At 39.0% G+C, this 23,529-nt stretch overlaps 1 protein-coding gene across 1 annotated transcript in view; it reads right to left on the minus strand.

The window, feature by feature from the left end:
* The window catches only part of LOC148392320 (zinc finger protein 407-like), a 117,123-nt gene that overhangs the window by 50,870 nt on the left and 42,724 nt on the right, over positions 1 to 23,529 (minus strand). Inside the window, exon 5 of the mRNA XM_088387686.1 lies at positions 12,735 to 12,809. Coding sequence (XP_088243812.1) covers positions 12,735 to 12,809 — 75 coding nt within the window. The remainder of the gene's footprint in view (positions 1 to 12,734; positions 12,810 to 23,529) is intronic.

Below are 23,529 nucleotides of genomic sequence, written 5' to 3' on the forward strand. Positions count from 1 at the left end.
GCCGAGCCCATCAGATAAGCTCCTGTTTATCCTGCTGTAGGGCAAATACAAATTGTCAATTTAATGAACACGGCAGACGTGACGAAAGCGGGGTGAAGGAGCCTCCCGTCTGACAAACAATCAGGAAATGTTATCTTAATATTGTTGTGCTGTTATTCAGCCCATAACTTAAGGACGGAGAGAGGAAAATGAGGTGGCATGACGGCAGAGGGGAGTGAGGGGATGGGCAGTGAGGTACAAAGGCCATGTCCCTCTGTGGTGGCCCTGTTATTGCCTATTTTTATTATTAGCCATAGTTCAAGAGTCCCAAACACACTTGGAAACATGCAGTCCTAAATCTTAACACATTGCGCGCGCACACACACACACACAATTATGAACCTAAAAGAATAACAAAACATACCCCAGGTGTTGCTTTTCTATCGTGTGCTCAACCAAGTTTGCCGTGATGTTTCACCACAAGCTACTGTCCAAAAATATACCACGGGGTATTCTCTTCAAACATAGCAAACATATTGATTTGCATGATACACTTTGGCTCACGCTCAAATATTCATCTTCACCCATCTTTCACGGACCGCTTAAAAGGGGTGCGAATGGGTCGTTCAAAGCTTCATTATAATTCTTTAATTTAAGGCTTTGCAATCTGTGTAGCCACCTAACTTAACCATTATCTCCATATTTATATATTGCGAGCACTAAATTGCGTCAGGAAGAATTACTATCAATATGAGTATCTGCAACAATAACTCAGCCCTGCAGCTAAGGACAGGATGCTCTTTATCAGACTCCTGATAGGCCTTAAATACAGCACAAGGCAGCCATATCAGAGCTTTTTCTCTCTAATATCAAGCTGCATTAGCACGTCGTAAATCAAATTACACTCAGAGAATTTCATTTGGGTCACCTGCCAGTGCTGCGGTGCAACAGAAATATTTATGTTTCCATGCTGCAAATCAGCGCTTTCAGGTATACAAAGAGATGGGGAGGGGTGGGGCTGTGAAAGTGTGAAAATTGGGTATAAACCTAATTATCTTTTCAAAATACAGAGAAAGCATGCTGTAAATTGCGGAACTCATGAAGCAAGCAGGCGTTTTGGAAACCTGTGAGGACGAGGGGAGCTGCTTTAGCGGTTATCTCGTCCCTAAATTTGCTCAAAATAGAACAGGACGATATGTTGATTGAGCGGGCCCTCATAAACAGGCTAATATGATAAGGCAAACACAAAACTCCTAATAGGGCAAATACCTATTTTAACAGGATTGAAATGTTATGAGAAGGAGTCTGTCTTTATTATCTAATCATCGTCAAAAAATTCACTTTCAATTTGTTTATTGGATTATATTTGTGGGCCTATTAGGATCATCTTCCTGTGGGATAACACTTCATAGGTCCGGATCATAATCACAAAGGGGAGTTTGATTAGACACTGTCAATGACTGGGATGGCTGTCACGTCATAGAAAGTGCAGAAAAGATGTCAAACAACATGAAGCAATAAATCATTAGGTCTACAACGACAATGCTCAAAGCCGAGCGTCAAACAGGCTACTCATATTTACTCTCCGAAATGATTTTAGATGAATGAGCACTGGCCCTAATCCAATTACATGGGGGCGAGTTACATTCATATTTGTTTTTTCTTTTCTCCTCTTTTCTTCCTTTTCGGAAATTGGGTAAATCATTTAGCTCGCAGATAGCAGTAACAGCAAATTAGCTCTTTGGCCTGACTGCTACAAGATGGCTGTAGTGCTATCTCATATGTAACACCGATACATTGCAACAATAGGCCGTTTATCCAGAATTAAGTGTGTGTTTGTGTGTGTTAAGTGTGGGTCTGTGTGTGCTTCAGTAGGTACAAGTGAAAGAGCAGGTCCATTCTCTATTATTACTGGAATTGTAATTCAATGATCACCTTAGATCACATGCGTGCCATAAATCAGATAGGCATGACAGAGGATGAAAAATTGTATTAATAATGTGAAACTTATTATACGGTCCCAAATGCTCCCTTGATAAATGACATTGTTTGGGTTTGACAATGATTGCATTTAAAACATTATTTCTGTGTGTCCGTGTGTGTGTGCGTGCACGTGCATGTGTGTGTGTGTGTGTGTGTGTGTGTATACTGGACATTGCGGCAGTGTCAGATTGTTGGGTGGGGAAGACAGAGGTGGGGTCCCCTGGTTTCATAAAATATTCAAGATGTTTCTTCCACTTCTCTCTGGAGTCAATGGGCATATAGTAGCTGTGGCAGTTAGGGTATAAATATTTGTGTGTGTGTGTGTGTGTGTGTGTGTTTGCATGCGTGCGTGCGTGCGTGAGCAACTGTGTGTGCGTGCGTGCGTGAGCAACTGTGTGTGTGCATGTGTGTTTGACAGAGTGTGTCTGAGCAGGAGTTAAATGATGAATAACTGAAACATGCACATCTTCAAGTTATGAAGCGATTATAATCCATCTCAGTCAGATATGCACATCTTAAAAAAAAGGACACATAAAAGCTAAACAAACTACACTGTTCTAAGCTCAATTATTTATGAATTGTTTTGTTGGATTTATTTTTTACCTTTTCATAATCTATTTATCTTGGTGTGTGACAGAAAAGGATCCAGTAGTGGTTTCCTTTCTATTACACATGCACAAACATGCACAAACACATTAATTAATGCACTAATGCTTGTTTATGCTTGTTTCAACACCCATTCATATGGATTAAGTGCCTTTCCTTAGTGCATTAGCTATATTGAAGGATGTGAAGTCGAACATGGAGCCAGAAACCCAAACCTTCCTGCCAACTTGGACTGTAAACTGCTGGACGGCAATGTCAGCCATTAAAAAAAAAAAAAAAAAAAAAGAAGATTGTACAGCAACTCTGACAAAATGCTGCTAAATAAGTACATACAAATTGTCTTCCTGGAAAAAGTGCATCAGGTTGTGTGTTGAATGGCTTTCTTAATTGTCTGGATTATTTGATCAAGAAAATTACGTCAAATCCACAGCAAAAGATTTTGTGCAACATTTTGTGCAAAGCTTATTGCAATGGAAGGTTTTTTTCCCCAGTTTCCAAGTGTCTGCAGAGCTACTTTTAATTTCATGTTTCGACTTTCTAAATGAATGACAATAATGAACATGTGCAGTGTGCACTATGTTTCATATAGACTTCTAAATGTTGGGCTGGTTCTGAATTTTCCTGTGTAATTTTATTTTGGCTTTATTTTTGGTTGATTTAAAGTCGTGAGTAGTAACACTATGACGAAGAATGGCCTTTCCCTCTATTTTTAATCGTCCAGACCCCTTGTCATGTCCTGCAAAGAGTGACACAAGTTCTTCCTAAAGAACTTCTCAATACCACTACACTAATCATTTTCCACTCCTTTTCTCTTCCTTGCAAACAACAATAATGGGAGGCTATTCATCTCTCTCTATTTGAGACCACAATGAAATAAATCAAGATATTTTCCCACAAATATAATAATATTTGTATTTGGGGTAGGGCAGACATAATTGATGACTGTGGCCGTGCTAATTAAAAATGGCAGAGGTTTCATTAATCTTGGTCATTGTGTTGGGAGATAGTAGAATAGCAGCTGCAGAGGTTGCTGGACAGAAGAGACATCATCATCTTTGTGATTTGGCATATTGTTGAGTTCATTGGAGGAATTGAGGTAATGTGAGACCTCAATGGTATCTACATTTAGCGTTGTGTTTACAGCATGTTGGAGAAGTAAATTTATTTTGGTGGATTTGCATTATAGTCAGCGTCCCACTATTACATGCATACAGTTCAATATAAACAAATCTATTGTATAGAGCAGGGGTGGGCAATTAATTTTTACAGCGGGCTACACTTACGATAACTTAAACTTGCTCAATTTTCTTCCATTGTAAAATGCACTAAATGATTTATTTTAAATAGCTGGTACTGGTAATTAAAAGAATACAATTATTCTATTTATATTTATATTAAGCTATGTGAAATTGTGGTGTATAGGTCATATAAAAAACAATCATTAATCAGTACAATTTATTCTTAACTTCTTTAACTTTGCCTCAAATGACAAAACTTCATCTCTGGGTGTGAAGTTTGATAAAAAGTCCTTGTTGGGCTTGCAGTTTTGCTAGCAATGCATCAGCCTCTGTTGCGCGCTGTTTATAAGACAGATGTATTTTTTTCTCATGCTTGGTCGTGTCGTGACGATTCAAATTATATTCTTTAAACACAGCAGTGTACCACAAATCAGGCACACGGCTTTACCTTTCATTTCTGTAAAGAAATACTTGGCAGTCCATGTCTTGTTGAAAACACGGCACTCCTTGTCAACTTTTCTTTTCTGAGGGTCAGCACACATTTCTAGGGCAGCATTACTTCGCACTGTTCACCTTCACGCACAGCTCACATACACGTACGCTACATGGAATTGTGACGCCTTTCAAAATAAAAGCAAAACAGTTGTATTGCACGCACGACACTGATTTATTTTATTTTTTTAGATTAAGTTGTAATCAAATATAATTTACAATTGGCCTCATGCGGGCCGGACAGCGACGCACAAATGGCCGGATGTGGCCCGCGGGCCGTATTTTGCCCAGCTCTGACTTAGTACGTACACGCACTTGTGAGTGTTCACCGAGCTTTCTGACACGGCTTCCGGGAGTAAGCTTCCGGGCGGGCACTTCCCCATCTATTGGGGAAACATATTAATTGCAGGGAAAATGACCCAAAAAAAAGTTCAATAATACAATTTATACAGGTTTGGCGGGCCGGATTAAACGGCCCCGTGGGCCGGATGAGGCCCACGGGCTGTAGTTTGCCCAAGTCTGTTATAGAGATTTGCCTGGAATGAATGAATAATGTCATTCTACCAGAGCTGCCAATATATTAAAATTGACTTCCCAAACAATTTGTCTGAATGTCGATGCTTTCATTTATTCTCTTTCTACCTCACTCTCTCTCTCTCTCTGGTGCTTTGAGAGGCTCTCATTACTCCATTCAGGGAGTCTAGCCTGTAATGTGAACCTAGAACAGTGTTTTCAGGGAGAATATAATAACAATGGCGACCTAAGATGGAGGCCCATCGGCTTCAGCCACGAGGGGCATATTGTAGTCCATTCTATGGGCGCGTTCGGAAATCAACACTGCCGAGTGAGCATCTAGTGGAAGGCAAGTTTATGATTGTTCAGTGACATCATGAAAAATGTCAAGCCAAAAATCATTCAAAAGACAAAGATCAAGACGAAGGTAAAATAAACACAAAAAAATATTCCTAGGACAAAATTATTCACAACGTATTGCACAGTACATAGAAATAGATACACAGAGGCATACTGAAGCTTATCAATGAACTATTTTTTGACCTGTACGTGGGTGTATGAAACACACACATGCATACACATTTGCATGTTGCTTAATATACTATCAAATGCACAGCGCCTATATGTTATGTTAACATATCCGCACAAACGTGTCTGCAGTTCAGAAGGACAGCGGCAGCTCAGAGCCAGCTGTGACCTGGCGTCCAGGTGCTCAGGAAAACCGCTGTTAACAGCAACGATTGATGATCTAATCAAACTGTCACCACAGCAATCTGCTTTAGGGGAGGGGAGTCTGGGTGCGTGTGTATCAGTGGAAGGTGAGGAGAAGTAGGGTGAAAGCAGGTGGGGTGGAATATCCAGGAGGCCTGGTGCATGCTTACTGTTCGTCCAAATTGAGAGTGACAATCTCAATAGTGAAAAGGCCTCGCCACCCCCTATAAGTAATGGAGGAAACTACTACAGCCTTCTTCCGGAGGATGTCACATAATCAGGGGAGCCTCAAAAAAACCCTCACCCCACTCTCGTCATTATGCCTTGATTCAAGCGTGGTGAGGGGACTACCAAGAAACGTATAGCATCAAGATCTGGCATATACAAAGCATAGCTGCAAGCCATGTCCGGACTGCAACCTGTTAGTTACGGGGCAGCATTAAAAAAAAATCTGTCCAGAGTCAAACTTCTGTATGTGTTTTGACACTGGGTGGTACTGTTATTTACAAGGCAGGGGAACAGAAGAAGAAGAGGTAGTGCCATGGTGTCACTGGTGTGATACGTATACCAAAAAGCAAGTAATAATAAACAATTGAAAGAATACAATAAACCTCCACTATTCACAGGGGATAGGGAGCGGACAATAGCAAAAATCTGCTTAAAATCATGTAAACGGTAAATGGACTGCACTTATATAGCGCTTTATCTACACCACATGGTGCCCAAAGCGCTTTACAATGTCTCAAGTTCACCCATTCACACACACATTCATCCACCGATGTACAACATAATGCCGCTGTAATTGTTACTACCGTATTTTCCACACTGTTCTGTTTTATAGCTTACATTTATTTTGGCAATATTTTGATTATCCTGCTATCTGGGATAATTTAGACCACTATAATCATTTCATCTTTAGCGAGGACATTCTACAGCCTCGATTCATGTAGTCTTTTTATCCGATAATATGACAATATGTATACAGTAAATTAGGGCCAAAAATTATTAAACGCAATGTCATTTAGCAAAGGGTGGCAAATATTTGATTATTTTTAAATACAAAGAAAGATGTAATATATGCAGATTAAAATAAATATGTATACATATGTATACTGTTGAATTGTTATCCGACATTATTATATGTTATTTTCCATTATATAGCCTACTACAAAATCTACATAGAACATGATGGCTAGATACATAATGTAGATAGCTAGACAGGAGCCTTCAAACCTAATAGTGGCTTGTTAATCGCTGCCTGTTATGCTTGTGTTAATCACCTTCCCCAGGATATATCCACGAATGCCACTTGCCTGTCCAGTTCGCATTAATTTAATCGCTGCCCGGCTAATTCATTGATTAATTGGTTCATTAGTGATGCCTGGCAACATCCATTTCTACCATGACAGTCTAATGTTTCAATCGAGAAGAAAAACAGGCTGGCAACAGGCCAGTTTTGGCACAGTCCCACTGTGCGTAATGTCTGACCACCATCACCGGTGAACCTCACAATTGTGTCATCGTGCAGTCGAACTCCGTGGGTTTGTGCCACGGGATACGGTGAACTATGTGCATTTTTTTTCCTGTCTGGTTGAGTAATGTTACTTGGATTATAGGAAGGGGTGCCATAATTATTTAGGCAAGAACAGCTTCAAAAGTTAAAGGGACCGACGGATGGTTCTTACCGCTGCCATGAAGATGAGGTAGACACTGTTGTGAGAAGATAAACTACTGTTGTAGGGTTATTTCACGAGTCAAGGTCATGTCACTTTGACATGACAAGTGGCTTCCAATTCTGGCACAAGCTGTCCAATACTAACTTATATTATTGTTCGTAATAAGATCCAGTAGGGCCCTGCTGCACCCTGTAACAAGGTGCTGGATTATATTTTGATTTAAATCAATGCATGTGACAACATTGGCTAAATGATGACAGTATTCTCTGACGGCTTTACTTCAAATTACACAGGCTATTTTTTGTACTTTTCTCACTGTTGCTGTTCTAAAACACTGATAGCACTGTGTTTTATTTAACTAATGATGATCTTAACCACAGGGGTGGGAATTTATGTTTTACAGAGTGTCAGCAGTATACTTCCCTCACGCACTGTACCCACAAAAACACACATATCTTGCACAATTCTGCACTATATGCCCATGACAAGTGCATAAAAATCGCTCCCAAGTGATGGCACAAGCCAAGCCATAAAAACTTAATGCATCTAATTTTCTAGTAATCAAACTTTTATAGACTGCGATGGCTTTTAAACTAACAAATTGTAATTATCGCTTAATTTTAACAGCAATATTAGCGCAATCCTTCATTCTGCGAGTGCTCATTCTTCATGAAATATTGAGTAGGGTAAACAGTGAGCCGCTGTCCGTGCAACCCACAACGCTAAAGGTCTGGTAGGGGTCGCTGAGACGTGGCCAGTGCCACAGTGGGGCGGCTGCGGAAACCTCTGGAAACTGATCTTCATGATTTCCAACACACAAACTAAGACATACAGCAAAAGAAAATAGTGCTGTTAGCAATGGTGTTTTGTTATGACCCTCACTGTACACTGTTCTCTTTTCATAAGCGTTGGATGCCGAAGCTGAGACAAACAAGAACAGACTTTAACGATGCTTAATATCCCGTAGTGAGTTACTTTGAAGTTAACATTTTTTTGCTGCCTTGCCAGTGTTTCGTGGTACTAATCACTTGCTTATGGTCCCAGCAGCATGGGATGTTACTGACTGCTGCCCTTGGGTGGCTAGTAACTACGCCTTACCACCCAACATCAAGACAGAGAGACAAAGTGCTGACACAAGCAGATAAGGGAAGGAAGAAAGAGGAAGATGAAAGAGCAGATTCATTATCAATAATTAAGCGAAAGGCTTTATTATAATAAATTAGAGTCTGTTTTATCAACTCTTATCTCCCTACCACACAGCGAAGACCCTTCCTTAGCCAGCACAAATAGAAATGTTGCATACACTTCTGGGTATGTATACTTTTTGGTGTGGGGCCTGCTCTATTTAGTCTATGCTATCATCATACTGACACCAGGCAAGATTCTCCTGCCCAGTGTCCCCATCTGGCCAGCATCGTCTGGAACACAGCATAGGCTGTACTGTGAAGCATGCTGGGATGTGGCTGCAAGCTCAAAGCCAAATTGTGGCCTGGCACAACCACTTGACCCCACTAAGTAGGATGGGTTGCATTACTGTTAATTTTCTTGGTGAAAACTGGATGAAAATGTTTTTGCCATCACATACCTTTCACCGGACAAACATTAGACTAAATGAGACAAAAAAAAAAAAAAATTCCTAAACAATAATTGGGATGAAATCAGTATGCATTTTTGTTGATTGATGAAGACAAGATGAAAATGCAGAAAATTATTTAAATGAGATATGTTATACTGGTCAGTCAACTATGCTTTTATACGTTTCCTCTTTACTAAAACTAGACTAGAACTAGGTGAATAAAATGATGCTTTCTTGGACCAAAATAAAGACTAAAATTCTTGACTAATAGACAACCAAATTTAAAAATGTCTGACAACATGAACAGTAGTCTGCATACATTGACACAGTCGTGCAAAAATTACAAACTAGATTTTAACTGATATGGAAAAAAAATCTTGGTCGGATTCCACCCCACACTCACTCCCATATATATAACTTCTTCTTAACGTAGACGTAAAAATAGTCCGTGGTGTAAAAAGAGATTTGGGGACCACGACACTACTACTAGAACTTTGCCAAATCAGCTGATCACTTGGTCCAATACTGAGTCTTAAAAAAAAAAAATCATCTAGGGAGGTCAGTGGGTGGAAAAGAAACAAAAGAAGCACCAAGCAACACCCTCTGTTGATAATTTGAGAACCAGTCCAAAATTGTTATATGAACCCCTGATTTTGTATTAAGCCATTTTCTTTTCGCTATAACCAAGTTGTGTAATCATTATTTTCCCACCATGACTAGCTGTTAAGATAACTGTAAACTACAGCAGCGTCAAATGCTAACCAAACTTTGCAGGCTGTAGCAATTACACATCTCTAAAACTGTGGAATCATTATTGCCCAGGAAAAAAAGTTAAATAAATATTTCTTTCTTTTGGGCTGTCAGCAGCCCCTGTTTTAAAAATGATGAGTGTATTAGTTTAAGCGGTTTATTATAACAAGCATGAAAATTACTGGCGTTTTAACAATTACCTGTGAAAACAAGTATGCGAGACAGGCCAGTTGTCTTTAGGCACCCTGTTTTGAAAGACTAATTACAAGCAATTGAGTCAAGGTTGCTGCTGTCAGTCATTCTCCCATGAGCCACTCCCCTCACTTTTTTCAAACGAGGACTCACTTACACGTGCCTTTGCTTTCACACAAATGTGCATCCGGTTAGATGCACGCATGCAGGTGTGCCATTTAATGCCCCTACCAGTAAATCATTAGGTTTTTCAATTCACCGTATTTTCCAGACTATAAGGCGCACCGGACTATAAGGCGCACCTTCAATGAATGGCCCATTTTAAAACATTGTCCTTATATATGGCGCACCGGACTATAAGGCACACCATTAATGTGCCATGTCAGATTTTTAATCCAAATCAAATCATTATCCATTTTCTCTTTTTTATTTCAAATTCAGACGCAACAAATTACTTTATAATCACAAAATAATGATACATAGTCTTTTTGATTCATGATTCATAGTTTTCAGCGGGCCACTTATGATTGATTTCATGACACAATGCTTCGGGCCAGTTTGAATTTAGAAATTTGGTCCATATATAAGGCGCACCCGACTATAAGGCGCACTGTCGGCTTTTGAGAACATTTTAGGGTTTTAGGTGTGCCTTATAGTCCAGAAAATACGGTAATTGACTACATATCCTAAATATGAATTGCATCACTGCCAATATGAAAAAGATGCTAAATGAAGTAGTCACCTACTTCATTGTTCTAAGCAATTTCAACAGTAAAACTGTACAGTAATTCTCTCTTTGAAATGAAATCAAGATACATCCTGTCACAAGTCATCAAAACACAAACACTTGGAATGTTTCCCATGAGAAGAGTGCACATACAGTTAATACATGCAAAAGGACAAAAAGCCCTTATCTCGGCTCAGTGCCTGCAGTGAGGAGTGGTGGTATGACAGAAATGAAGACCCAGTTGTGTCACTTCCGAACAGTTCAAACATATGACTAATATTTAAATGATCTTGGACGCTAAACAAAAGCATCGCCAGACTTTTTTTTTTACTGGGCACATGCCCCAGTTAATGAGCTGTGCCCTAGTATTGGGTGCGGACGAGGCATCACACTGCCGGTGCGGCCGAAGTGGGAAGAAGACAGAGAAAAAAAAAAAAAATCCGGAGTACTTATTAATTTGTCGCAGGCAGCCACCCGCAGTGTTTACATACATTCATTATTTGATTAATTTGCTCTCTGCTCACGATAGACCCTCCCCTTCCCATTACATTTGGGGCATAGATGCTCCGCTACAGAAAATATATGTTCAAATCGGTGGTGTTGGGCGGAATTCTCATATCTCCAAAATCATCACTTTTTTGTAGAGCAAAATATTAAAAGTTCATTCAAAAGTCATCATTGCATCGAGAAAAAGATTGGGGCATTTTTAACACTTTAGACTAGTCAATAATTTGTAAAAAATAATACCAGGGTTCTTGCAGGTTTGAGTAAGTGAAATGTGTGTGGAGCAAACGGACCCCTTGGGCAAACAAACCCCTTGGGCCAACAACATGCCCGACCTAAATTAACGTAACAGAGGACCCCTTTGGCTATATTTTTTATTAAAAAAAAGCTAAATGTGTCAAGAGGTTAAGTAATACCAATCTGTTAACAAGTTTTGAATTTGTCATGTTCAGGTCTGTCTTGGTCGGCCATTACACTCGACCTCCCATTTGATTCCCTCCTGTTCTTTTCTTTGTCAGGACTGTACACTACTCAAAGTATACTAAATCATTTTATTGGATTCTTCAAATGGCTCCGGTAAATAGTGTGTTGAAACCGTATTCATAACACTTGGACTTATTCACATTTTCCCACCTTAGAACCTCAAAGGGTTTCTACTGAGATGTAAAATGACAGATCAATACAAAGCACCATATAATTGGGAAATTTTTGGAACATTCAAAATTGGATGGAGGTGCGCTACGATTTTCTAGTCTTACCACAGATCCTTAATGAGATTAAGGTCTGGGCTGGACTGGCCCATTCTAAAACTCTTTTGCTCAAACCATTCCGTAGTAGCTTCGGTTTAATGTTTAGGGTCATTGCCTTCTTGGAAAATCAATCTACTACCCTTTTGCAGCATCAGACAGGTTTTCTTCCTGAATTATCCTGTATTTACTTTACTACTTCTCTGTCTGTGCACACTACACTTTTTTACTATTATATTATTCTGTTTGCTGATAATGCTGAAAACTACTCATCATTTTTATTCACATTCATAATAATATGCTACTTCAACAAACTGACTGTAAAGTCACCCGATGGCAAACCTGGTGTCTTCCTGCTGTACGACTTATTCTTTAAGTAACAGCTCTCCCCAGCATTCTAAAAATATCAGGTCACCAGAGGTAGTGATGAAACTACCTCTCTAACACTGTCCCATTCCATCTCTCCACTGCCAACCAGCATAAAGGATATCCGCCATTTGCTTCCCCCCACAAAACACACACACCTACACTTTCTTTCTGTCTTTCTTTTTTGTCATACATCCCAATTTTTCATTTGTAATTGTCATCCTCCTTCATACATTTATTCTCTTACATTTACCAAATTTGTTCCACTCAATAAGCCCTCCCCAGTGATTTTCTTCTAATTAAGCTGTTGAAAATGTGATAGTTAATTAATGAGGAGAGATAAAACATCTGCAGGATTGTTGGAAAAATGGTGACAACTTGTGCCTGATAGGTTTAAAGAGCCCTCATGATTGTTGTTCACCTGCACACGAAAGGCACCCATGCTTATTCTCTACATATGCTGTGCACAAAAGAGTGAAAACAGGGCAAGACTATGAGAAAATGCAAACTTCTGTAAAATCTCGAGTATAATACGCCCCCCTAAATCAACCTTAAAATAATGCTGTTTGTAATTGGGCAACTGCATGTTTTTAAGGCTCCCAAAACAAATTTCACGATACAATGCAAAATATTCAATCAAATCACTGTGGAAATATAAGAAGTTGCGGACTTTACCTCTCTTTACGTTGGCCAATTCCATGTTTGCCAAGTAGGTGGGTGCTGAGGTGTTTCTTCATCACAAAAGCCCATCTGTATTAACAAACAAAGAGAGCAGGAGTCAACCACATAGCAATCTCAATGGATTATTTTATACCTGAGCGCATAAGTGAAATTATAATGATCAGTCTTTTTTTCCAAACAAAGTTTCTTTTTTAACAAATGGTATCACATCTTGTGCATTGAAATGTTAAAGAACTGTGCACAAATAAAACATACCCAAATACTTGTGTACGTGGAGTACAACCAAAGAGCAAAAAGTAAAAAAAAAAAAAACGGGATGAAAAGGAAAATAATCATGGAGTGCTGGAATTTCCAAAAACAAGCAGCTTGTTCTTACTTTCCTGGATTTATTGTGTCTCTAAAACAGCACATGGAAATATAATGAATAGATGTCAAGACTTAAATACTCAAACATTCAAGCTGCTCCCACAATGATTCATCCTATGGCCTTTTCATTTAGCACTCATCATTTCCAATTATTGTGGAACAAATAGACAATAGCCACATCTAACAATGGAGGATGGAGCGCTAAAAGAAACCAAGTCATGTGGTCACGACTGTCGCTGCGAAAACTCAGGTCCCCTTCTGTACAATTCTTTTCACTTCCCACTTTTCTAACTTGATGTTCATCATTCTAATTTTTTCCCCCACAGCAAATTAGTGTGTTTTGCCACTGGGAACGCGTCTATCAAAGAAAAAAAGCATAGTTATTTCACCATTTATGTCACTATGTCAGATTGAGAAGACTAACGAGTATTACACACACCAACACACACAAAGCTATGTCCCCGCCAACATGGACCATCCTCGATGCCCTTGAGGCAAATGCTAACACCACTATAAATATTCAAAATGTTCCACTGTGTTCCTTCACGATAATGACGCTACATTTTCTCAATCTTTTTCTCACTCAATCTACTTAGAATGTTGCCTCAAAGTCAATCTGGGAGAGTGACTCTGACTTAGTCTTGCATACTCCCTACAGGGAAATTTAAGAATCCCAAGGATCCTAATAAGTCTCAAGCAAAACACGGTCTAACTTTAGAGTGCACATTGGTGGAATTTTCTTTCTTTTGGTATTCTCACAGACGTGCACAGTTAGGAACTGGCGCTTGTACCATTGTGGGCGTGAAGACAGCCGACTTGCTTTCCTGCCAATGAAAGTGACTCGTCTCGTAATACACTCAGAGTAGGAGAGGCTGAAGTCCATGCAGAAGATCAAAAGGTACCAAGTATGTTTTAAAGGAACTGCAAGAAGGATGATGTAACGTCGGCCAGGGAGATCACAGATCCCTGCTGTGAAGCGGGTAAATGGAAAACACCTTTCACCTAGATAATTTGTGCTTGTGTGTGACAACCTTCACATAGTAAAAATATATAAAGAAATGATGATAATAATGTTTTCATTCAGGGCTGAGCAACAGCAACATATCAATATGTAATGTAATAGACACATGGTCAATATGAATAGAAAATACAATTGATGAAATGTTCAATACAAAACACAGAAAAAGAATTAGGAAGAACAGATTGTAACAGATACCGTATTTTCCACACTATAAGGCGCACCTGAAAACCTCCAATTTTCTCAAAAGCTGACAGTGTGCCTTATAATCCGGTGCGCTTTATATATGGACTAATATGGATGCGTGGATGAGGGCTAACTTATTAAAGTAAGCTTGACGTGTTTATTTTTGTGTGTTGTGTGATATTAACGTTTGAGCAACGTTGAGTTAATGATATACTGTTATTGTTGTTACTATTTTGAGTGTTACTATATTGTGATTGCATTAACGTTTGAGTAACGTTGAGTTATTTATTCTATGCGCCTTATAAGCCGGTGCGCCTTATATATGGACAAAGTTTTAAAATGGGCCATTCATTGAAGGTGCGCTTTATAATCCAGTGCGCCTTATTGTGCGGAAAATACAGTAATAAAAATGGACAGTTGTCAGTTTTTTATGTTTACTCCCCCCTTATATATACGTATATATATATATACGTATATATATATATATATATATATATATATATATATATATATATATATATATATATATATATATATATATATATATATTTCAACTGAGTTCTCCAGAAAGCATTATTAGATGAGGGGAAAAAGTTTAAAATTGATATATCTTTGTCTCCTTTTTTCATTTAACAAAAAAATGGAACAGGAGCAGGTGTCTGTAGATGATTTTATAGCCACTTAAAATAACGACACAAACATAAGCATAATTAAGCATAATTAATGTTTTTGAGAGCAGGTGCTGTTGATGCATCAATAAAAATTGAGAGAAAAGCAAGGCCTTGAGAAAGCTTAATGTTGTTTGTGTTTGCATGTAATGTGCTTGTTTAAGTCGTCGTGTTTAGAAGTGGAGAAAAAAAGATATTTGCAAACATCTCTGTTAATTATGTATTACAGCTGTCCTTCATAAACCTAATTACAGAGCGCTGAAAGGCAACAGGGGCAATTTACATATGTGCATGAAAGACAAGTTATACGCAAAATATGATTTTAATTAGCAGTCCTTGATAGCGAGGGGTACAAATCAAACTGGCATTTTTTCTACTAGATTGATCTCAGAATACTGTGCGTAAGACGGGTAATGGCCTGAGGATGCTCCTCACTCAAACTACACACAGTCAGATGCTGTTTGAAAACTGAAATGGTTAATAATTAACAATAATCACAATAATAATAATGAATAATAAATAAACTAATCAATATACAAACAATTTTATCCTAAGCATCCAATTACACACAATTACAAACATCACTGCAAGTTATATCATTGATCCCATAATACACGTGTTTAAAGGGAAATAGGTTTTTCATTTCTTCGTCAATCAGTCCCCCTGCTTTATATATGTCAGGTTTCTCTGGCATCCAGGTCAAGGCCTCAGCTTGTTGTGCCGATGCCTTGGGGTGCATCATCAACCTGAACCATCAGCCTTGATGGTTATTGTAACAAAGGGATACTTTAAAACGCCTTTCATTCGTATCAATTCTCCCCCCCTCCCCGTGAAATGAGCTAATAAGGCTGTGCCTATGCCCTCCAGGGAGGCTCATAATATCCATTGCAGATACGGAAAAAAGAAAAGAAAAAGGAAGACAGAGGCCGTGGTGTTTCACGTTCGACTTTCCCTTCAGACTAATCGCCGCGCCACAGCTCGTTAGGTCCGTGACGTGCCGGAGCTTTACCGATAAGCTTGGGAGACACGGCTCAATTACCCACACTTACAATCTTTCTCTCTCTTTTCCCTCCCACCGGCTAACGATGAAGAGATAACGTGTCAATATTTGATACAAACAACTTCATTTGACTAATGGTGTTCCTCGATAGGCCCATCTACAGGTCTGGAAGCCATGTAAGATCTAAGAAAAGGCCCCAAGGAACACTTGGCTTAGACATATTGTCTCGCCCCCAATTGGCGTAAACTCTCTGCACAAGGCATGCCGCAATAGTGCTCGATCAGACACAGAAGAATAATACACCAACTCGTTTGATGACTTGGAGCAGAAGTTCAGAAATCGGTCAGATAATAGTAACTTCCTTTCATTGGTGGACATATGACTTGACTTCAGGGATTTTTTTTAAGTTCCAAAACTCAGTGGTCTACATGTTAGACTTTAATTAATAAATCAGTGTCTTCTTTCCTCTTCAGGCTATTCCAAATGGTTGCTCTGATAGACTTCCACCTGCTCTCATCCTTCCAATTACTTTTTTTTCCGCCCACTGACACCTAGTTTTGAGTTGGTTACACCTCAAGATAATACTCATGCAGCCTTCACGGGGAAAAGCTGAAGCTCATAGTAGATTGTCTTTTGTTAATCAATGTAAAACAGACCAGGGCAGCAAAATACAACACACGTTTAAAAATTTTTACTCAAATGAAAACCAGATGCATTGAAACTTTAGGTACTTCTTCTGCTAAGTTGTACCTCAGATTCAGATCTAAACACTTGGAATGAAAAACTGAAAATGCTTATCAGTTGCCTCAGACCCAATGTCTCCCCAAGAGGAGCAAAAATAAAGATAAAAAAAACTTCCTTGATAATTCCCAAGCTATTCTGCCCATAATAAATACCAGTTGATATACTTACATGTACATTAGGCCTGTGACCTTGTTTTGGTATGCAAGACAAATTTTATTAAATCCTTTGGTTTAAAGACACTGGTAATGTATGCGAGAGCTGCCAGTTGGAGCAACGACTCATTCCCTTTCCAGTGAAGATGTCGAACCTTGGCTTAAAACTACAGACGCGTCACGATGGGAGAAATGAAATACGGGGCCAAAAAGAGTTCTGCAGCGAATTTTGAGGAGATGCACGAAACCCACGGACAAATTGTGAAATGGTCTACTACGCCACGGCCCCCTGTGCCTGCCCTAATGATGGCCTCCACCTGCTGCGTTAATGTCACAGCTGGATCGCCCTCCATCCCTCACTGACTCAGACTGCTATCAGCATCCTCAGTGCACTCCTCCCTCACTTCAAAAATACCTTGACGTCCATCTTTTTCTGACATGGCAAACTATCTTGATCTGCATTGCTGTTTTACTGCCCCATAAGACTTTGCATTCACATTAAACTGTTACTCCCATTTATGTTGATATATTGTCTTTTTTTTTTTTTTTTTATCGCTGACATACTTTATCATCAATTCTGCATGCGTTCATGTAAGCTCACCTTACCGTCTTCAGCTGCCCGGTTACTAGTTGTTTATGAAGAGCAGGGGTCTTTACGAAAGAAAAATATGGTCTTCATTAAATGAGCCTGGAAGCATTCTATCTGGCAGATCTCATCTAGACAATAAATCTTTTAAAAATGTTATCAAGTCAAAAAAAAATAAAAAATACAGTAATTAACGAGGATATAGAAAAAAATGGATAGAGGTGCTTCAACGCACATCACCGACTTATTTAGCCATGAGGGCATTTTGGAAAAAAACTACATTTATAGAACTCTTTTTTTTAATGCTAAGAATCCATTTTACAATTTTACAATTACAAAAATAGCAAATGCTGTTCAGGAAGTGAGTTATGAGTACTTCAAAGTACAATTTTGGCCCATTTCTGCACATTTATTGAGGTCATATTTTGACAAACTCCGCCTCGAGATTTTATCTGATTGTTTTCAAACTTTGGATGTTTCATGTAAACATATTTAGGATGAAGTTATTGAAAGCTCTTTATTTTGTCGGACATGGTTGCAGTGTTTTTCAGGGTGTGAACCTTGGCAAAATTTAATTTATTGTCTTCTGTGCAAGTACCTCAAACATGCCAGTAACCCAATATGGCCAGGGTTACGAGGGCTCTTCATAAAACATATCAAACAGAGGAACATGCTGTGGATTTCCATTTGTGTTAGTTAAGCTAATGAGTTTGTCAAAGATTATGATCAAACCACAAGTTATATCAATGCACTTGACATATGGAGCTGCCAACCTGTTCTGACTTGAAGTATGAACATCTAAATAGTTGTACTTGTAAATGAATTATTATTTACGAAATTATTATTTTTGAATTATTATTTATTGCTCAAATGCCCATTTCCCGAATAAATGAAAGCAAATGATTGCTCCTTTCTTTTACAATCCATCATCTAAAAGTAGAAACATCGAAGCTACAGTACGAAGACATGTCTCATCTGAGTAGCTTTGACAGGCAAGTGATTTGACAGAAGAACAGAAAGTGACACTTGGCTGACAGCAAGCCTGCAGCACTGAGATGTCAGACAAACATATAAACAGACAGGAACAAGAAGACGAAAGATAAGACATTTGTTGATAGACAGTCAGTGTCTCATGGAAGTAGAACTCAAGAACCAGGACTGAGAAAGTACGGATTCTACCAAGTTTCGACTTTCAAATGTTTGATAGCTGGGTTCTAGTAGCACAGAATGAGAAGAAAGTGCAGTATCATATTTTCAAATACAGTTGAAGTGATAAAAAGACGATTAAAAAGAAAGAAAGAAAAGTCACATGACGAAAAAAAATAATCCTGTAATGGAATAAATAGTATAATGTCATGAGTGTAGTACAGTTCCACCAAACATCCCTAATCCTGTTCAATGAGAATAAAACTTGAATAATCTCATAAAACACCAGGATGAAATTGATGGACAAGTTGCATCAAATGCAAATTGACAAGAAGAGCAATGTCATTTAGCTTAACAGAAGCAAGAGGTGACTTTGCATCAATATCACTCGGCCCTTAAGAGCTCCGCTAACAGAGACATCCCAATCATGTAACAGATATAGGGGGAGGAAATAAATAAATAAAACAGTCAAATTGATTTTGTTTTTTTTCCCCCCCAGCGCTGTTGGGAAGGAAGCACTTGATCTACTCTAACGTGATCTTCATAAAAAATAAAAGGGAGTGTTTCCTTGATGACTGATCAATGTCAAGTATCTGAATGAAACAGACACCATTTCTGACGCTCCATTTTTGAGTGTGTAGCCGTGTGCATGCACACGTGTGTATGTGTCCTACTACTCTAAGATGAGGTACATTAAAAGCTCACTTTGCTTCACCAAAGGGGTGTTTGGATGATCTGCTGAGGCAGGTGATGGGGCTTGACGGATTGATTGAGGCAAAGTTCTCATTGGCGGTGGCAGCGCCCCATCGAGTTGACAGCTCCAGTGCACACTGTTCCATTAAAGGATCATTTAGAGGCAGAGCAAGTTCCACCTGTATGTGTGCAGTGCAGACCCTAATGTGAGATGAAACAAGATATTTCCAAGCTATGGGGGGGCAAAAAATATATAACAGTGAAATCGAATAAAAACCATGTTCCCTCCCAACAGCGCATTGTATTTTTCACGAGAATAGCGATTGATTAATTATTTATTATTAAAGAAATGATGATGCGCCGATGGCAGTTTGAGGGTTGCGAAGCCTAAAGCTCAAAGAGTCGTAGTAATAGTGAATATTAGGCTACTCAACTTCATTATATTTCCTAATTAACAGTTTTCATTTGGTATTCTAATCTTGAAATATGCTGAATATTGCTGTCCTTTGTCTCAGATGAAAGGGGAGCTGTATAATGAACAAGGTAGAGACATATTTTAATGTTAATGTATTATGTTTATTATTAGGGATGCGTTGAGATTAGCACATTCATAGCTCAGGTAAAAGGGGCATCATGGCAATAGCCAGAATTCACACGAGCATCTCTCTAAATACAACTCGTTGTTTTTTATTTTGCCACAGTAGGATGGTAATTGTACCCTTACAATTCCTTGTGTTGTTGGTATGTGAAAATCCACATTTTTTCTTTTTTTTTTTTTAGGGAAATGATTTTAAGAAGCTGGTTGTTAAAGGGGGTTAGCCACTATTGCTAATGTATCTCCAGTTTTCCTTCCTTTCTAAACTCTCTGCAGAGCAGTTAAAGGTATGAAAAATACATGCGCTTTTCTCCCTCTCCTCTCCACTGTGCCATGTTAAATCATTAAAAGAGAAGTCCTGCTCATTATCTCTCTAAACAAAACTCCTCTTATACCAAATAAATCACAGTTGGGCAGCACGGCTAACAGCCGTGAAGGGATAAATTACAAAGCGCCGCTCTGGCAGCATTGGTATTTTAAAAAGCTTGCAGCACAATTTCTATGATGTGAAGTAATTTGTAATTCACGTTTCCTTGTGTTTATAGCAGTCTTTCCAGGTGTATAAATTCTGAAACAACATGTTGTGCAGTGGAAACGGCGAAACACCTGCACTAGATCAGTTGCAAAAAAAATATTTAACCATGCAATCTTTTTCAGACCCCCCCCAAAAAAATTAACATTTAATCAGAAAGTAAGATAACTAATTAATTTATTAGACCACACTTAAATTGTCTTATTTTTTGGATCGCATGTTGAAGATGTGACATTCTTCTTCATCCTTACTGCACAGCATGTTTACTTTTTGGGGTTTTTAAAAGTTAAAATATCTGAAACAGATGATGATTCATGATCGCACATGGCTGGCTGTGTTATATGTCATAAATTTGTACTTTTGTTTCAGAGGTTTATAAATGAGGGGTGGCATGCTGGCGCACTGGTTAACACATCCACCTCACAGTTCAGACGATGCAGGTTTGATTCCACCTTCAGCCCTCCCTGTGTGGAGTTTGCATGTTCTCCCCGTGCCTGCGTGGGATTTCTCCGGGAACTCCGGTTTCCTCACACCGTACAAAAACATGCATGGTAGGTTGACTGAGCGCTCCAAATTGCCCGTAGGTGTGAATGCCAGTGAGGATGGTTGTTTTGTCTCTGTGTGATGACTGCTGGGATAGGCTCCAGCACGCTTGCGACCCCCATGGGGACTAACGGTATGGAGGAGGATGGAGGAGGTTTATGAATGATTACAATGATAATCTTTAGATAATCTTTTACCAAAAGACTAAGATATTCAAATGAATTAGTCACCCAAAAGAATTTCTTACATATCAGTGCCTGGTGAGGTCACTATCACCCCAAACTCCACCTCCAACCTTTCATTGCCCCCCACTGGGCAGATTAAACTACACTTGGGTCCTTTTATACCAGCAAGCCCCCCCCCCCTTCTTATTCCTCCTGAGGATAAAAACCAACACTAGCCTTAAGACACCCCCACTTAAAATAGAGGGGGGGGGAAAGAGACCCATGATTTATTCAGTCTGTTTACTGTACACTATCTGCCTATCCTCTGAGATCAAATTAAATGTATGAAAAAGAGAGTGAAAAAAGAAGGCTAAAATGATGGATGAGAGAAAAGAAAGGGAAATATATCAAAATATAACTAAAATGAAATTCCTTGAATATAGAGGCTTAGGCTTATTGATGGTACAAGTTGCTTGGATGCCTGTTGTTCTAAAAGAAAAACTGTAATGGCCGTAGACAACTACATTTTTATATCTGTTATGCAGGTGAGCCATTTTACATTGATTATTCAACAATGAATGTCTACACTCTGTTTCAGATTTCTGTTTTGTCTCTAAGGACTAAATTTGAACAAGTTAGATGTGCACCGAAATCATGAAAAACAGAGAGCAGTCTATGTGCGAGGAATCCTTCCAATTGTGAAAAATTTGTCACACGATTGACATCCATCCATCCATCCATCCATCCATCCATCCATCCATCCATCCATCCATCCATCCATCCATCCATCCATCCATCCATCCATCCATCCATCCATCCATCCATCCTCAGAAGGGTCACGGGTGTGCACGGTCTTTAAATCCTAGCGTAAGCTTCTTGGGTTTCTTGTTTAGTGAGGGCTTAGGCGTTAAAAAACAATGTACTTTGAGGATATTGAGCAATACAGTTTAGGAATACACAATGCACTGTAAAGTGTTATTATAACTGTTGTTGCCTCCCACTCAAATTGAACATACATCTCTTTGAAAAGAGCACGCTCACTCACAAAGTCACAAAAGATGTCTTTGTTTAGCTATCGCTGCTGTTGTCTTGACACCTACCATCTGCCACCCCAGTAACAGAGAAGAGTGAAGAGGGGTTTTAACAGGAAACTGTCTGCCTGATCCCCACCCCCAAACGCACACTGTGTAAGGGTTTAGTCATAAGAGTGCAGACCTCCCTCCCACTGCTACTCAGATACTCAGATACTTGTGCAAGTTTTAACACTTCTCTTTAAGCCCTTTTTATTTTTCCTGATTATTTTGAAAAGTCACATCCTAAACATACAGGGTCCGGCAAAATGATCGGACACATTTGTAGGTTTAATAAAATGCGTTTTGTTTCATTTCATTTTCGTTTAGTTTTCGAATAATGTTATTTTGTTTCGTTTCAGTTGCTAACATGAATTGGACGTGAGCATCACACTTTCATTGAGAAAACATTTATCAAGAACATTTATCAAGAACTGTAAATGCAACACAATGAGCGTTCCGTTAGCGCTTCAGACTTGGTAGACATGATCCCGTACCACGCTCAAAACACGATCTTGTTATGGGTTACTAACTTCAGAGCCAGTTGATCAGCATTGAAACGAAAATCAACTGGCCGACCTCGCACCGCCAGAACTCCAGAAAATATGGCAGCGGTAAAACCAAAATAACATTATTCAAAAACGAAACGAAAATGAAATGAAACTAAACAAAATGGCATATATGTATATACTTTTTGAAAATTAAAAAAATATATACTTTTTTGTTTCTTTAATTTATTTGCATTTTATTAAACCTACAAATGTGTCCGATCATTTTGTGCACAATGGCAGGGTTGAGATGAGTCCTCCTCAGTCACCATCTACAGGCACACAAATCACTCAGACCAACCACTAAATGAATAAATAGTGTAAGCAAATAAAGTATGTTATGCAGATGAGGGTGACAAAGTCTCCATCTCGACCTGTTCTACAATGCCCCCACCATTCATCACCTGCACATGCAAAGCGCTGTCTACGGTCCTTAGCATATTCGCATATTATAATGAAGGCTTGCATGCAAATCAGAACGACCTTTTCCTATTGGCTTTTCTTTTTTTCCCCACATCACAATTTTACAACTTTACATTAAGAGGAAGAGAGTGGAAAATAGAGGCTGTAATGGCTGTTAGAGCACAGGCTGAGTATGTGACGTGATCTAAACTCACAGACTCTGTAATTATACTAATCTATTAAAAGACGGTAGCTGTCAGAGATCTTTATAGCAAAGGACAGGCTTTTCCAGATACTTTATTTATTCAAAGTGTGGAAGTGGTCAGTTACAGTCACAGAATGTAGCAACATGGTGACATGAGCTCAGTCATGGGGA

The sequence above is a fragment of the Syngnathus floridae genome, chromosome 10 (genome assembly GCF_059516105.1).
Source record: "Syngnathus floridae isolate MCC-2025c chromosome 10, RoL_Sflo_1.0, whole genome shotgun sequence".
Taxonomy (NCBI): Eukaryota; Metazoa; Chordata; class Actinopteri; order Syngnathiformes; family Syngnathidae; genus Syngnathus; species Syngnathus floridae.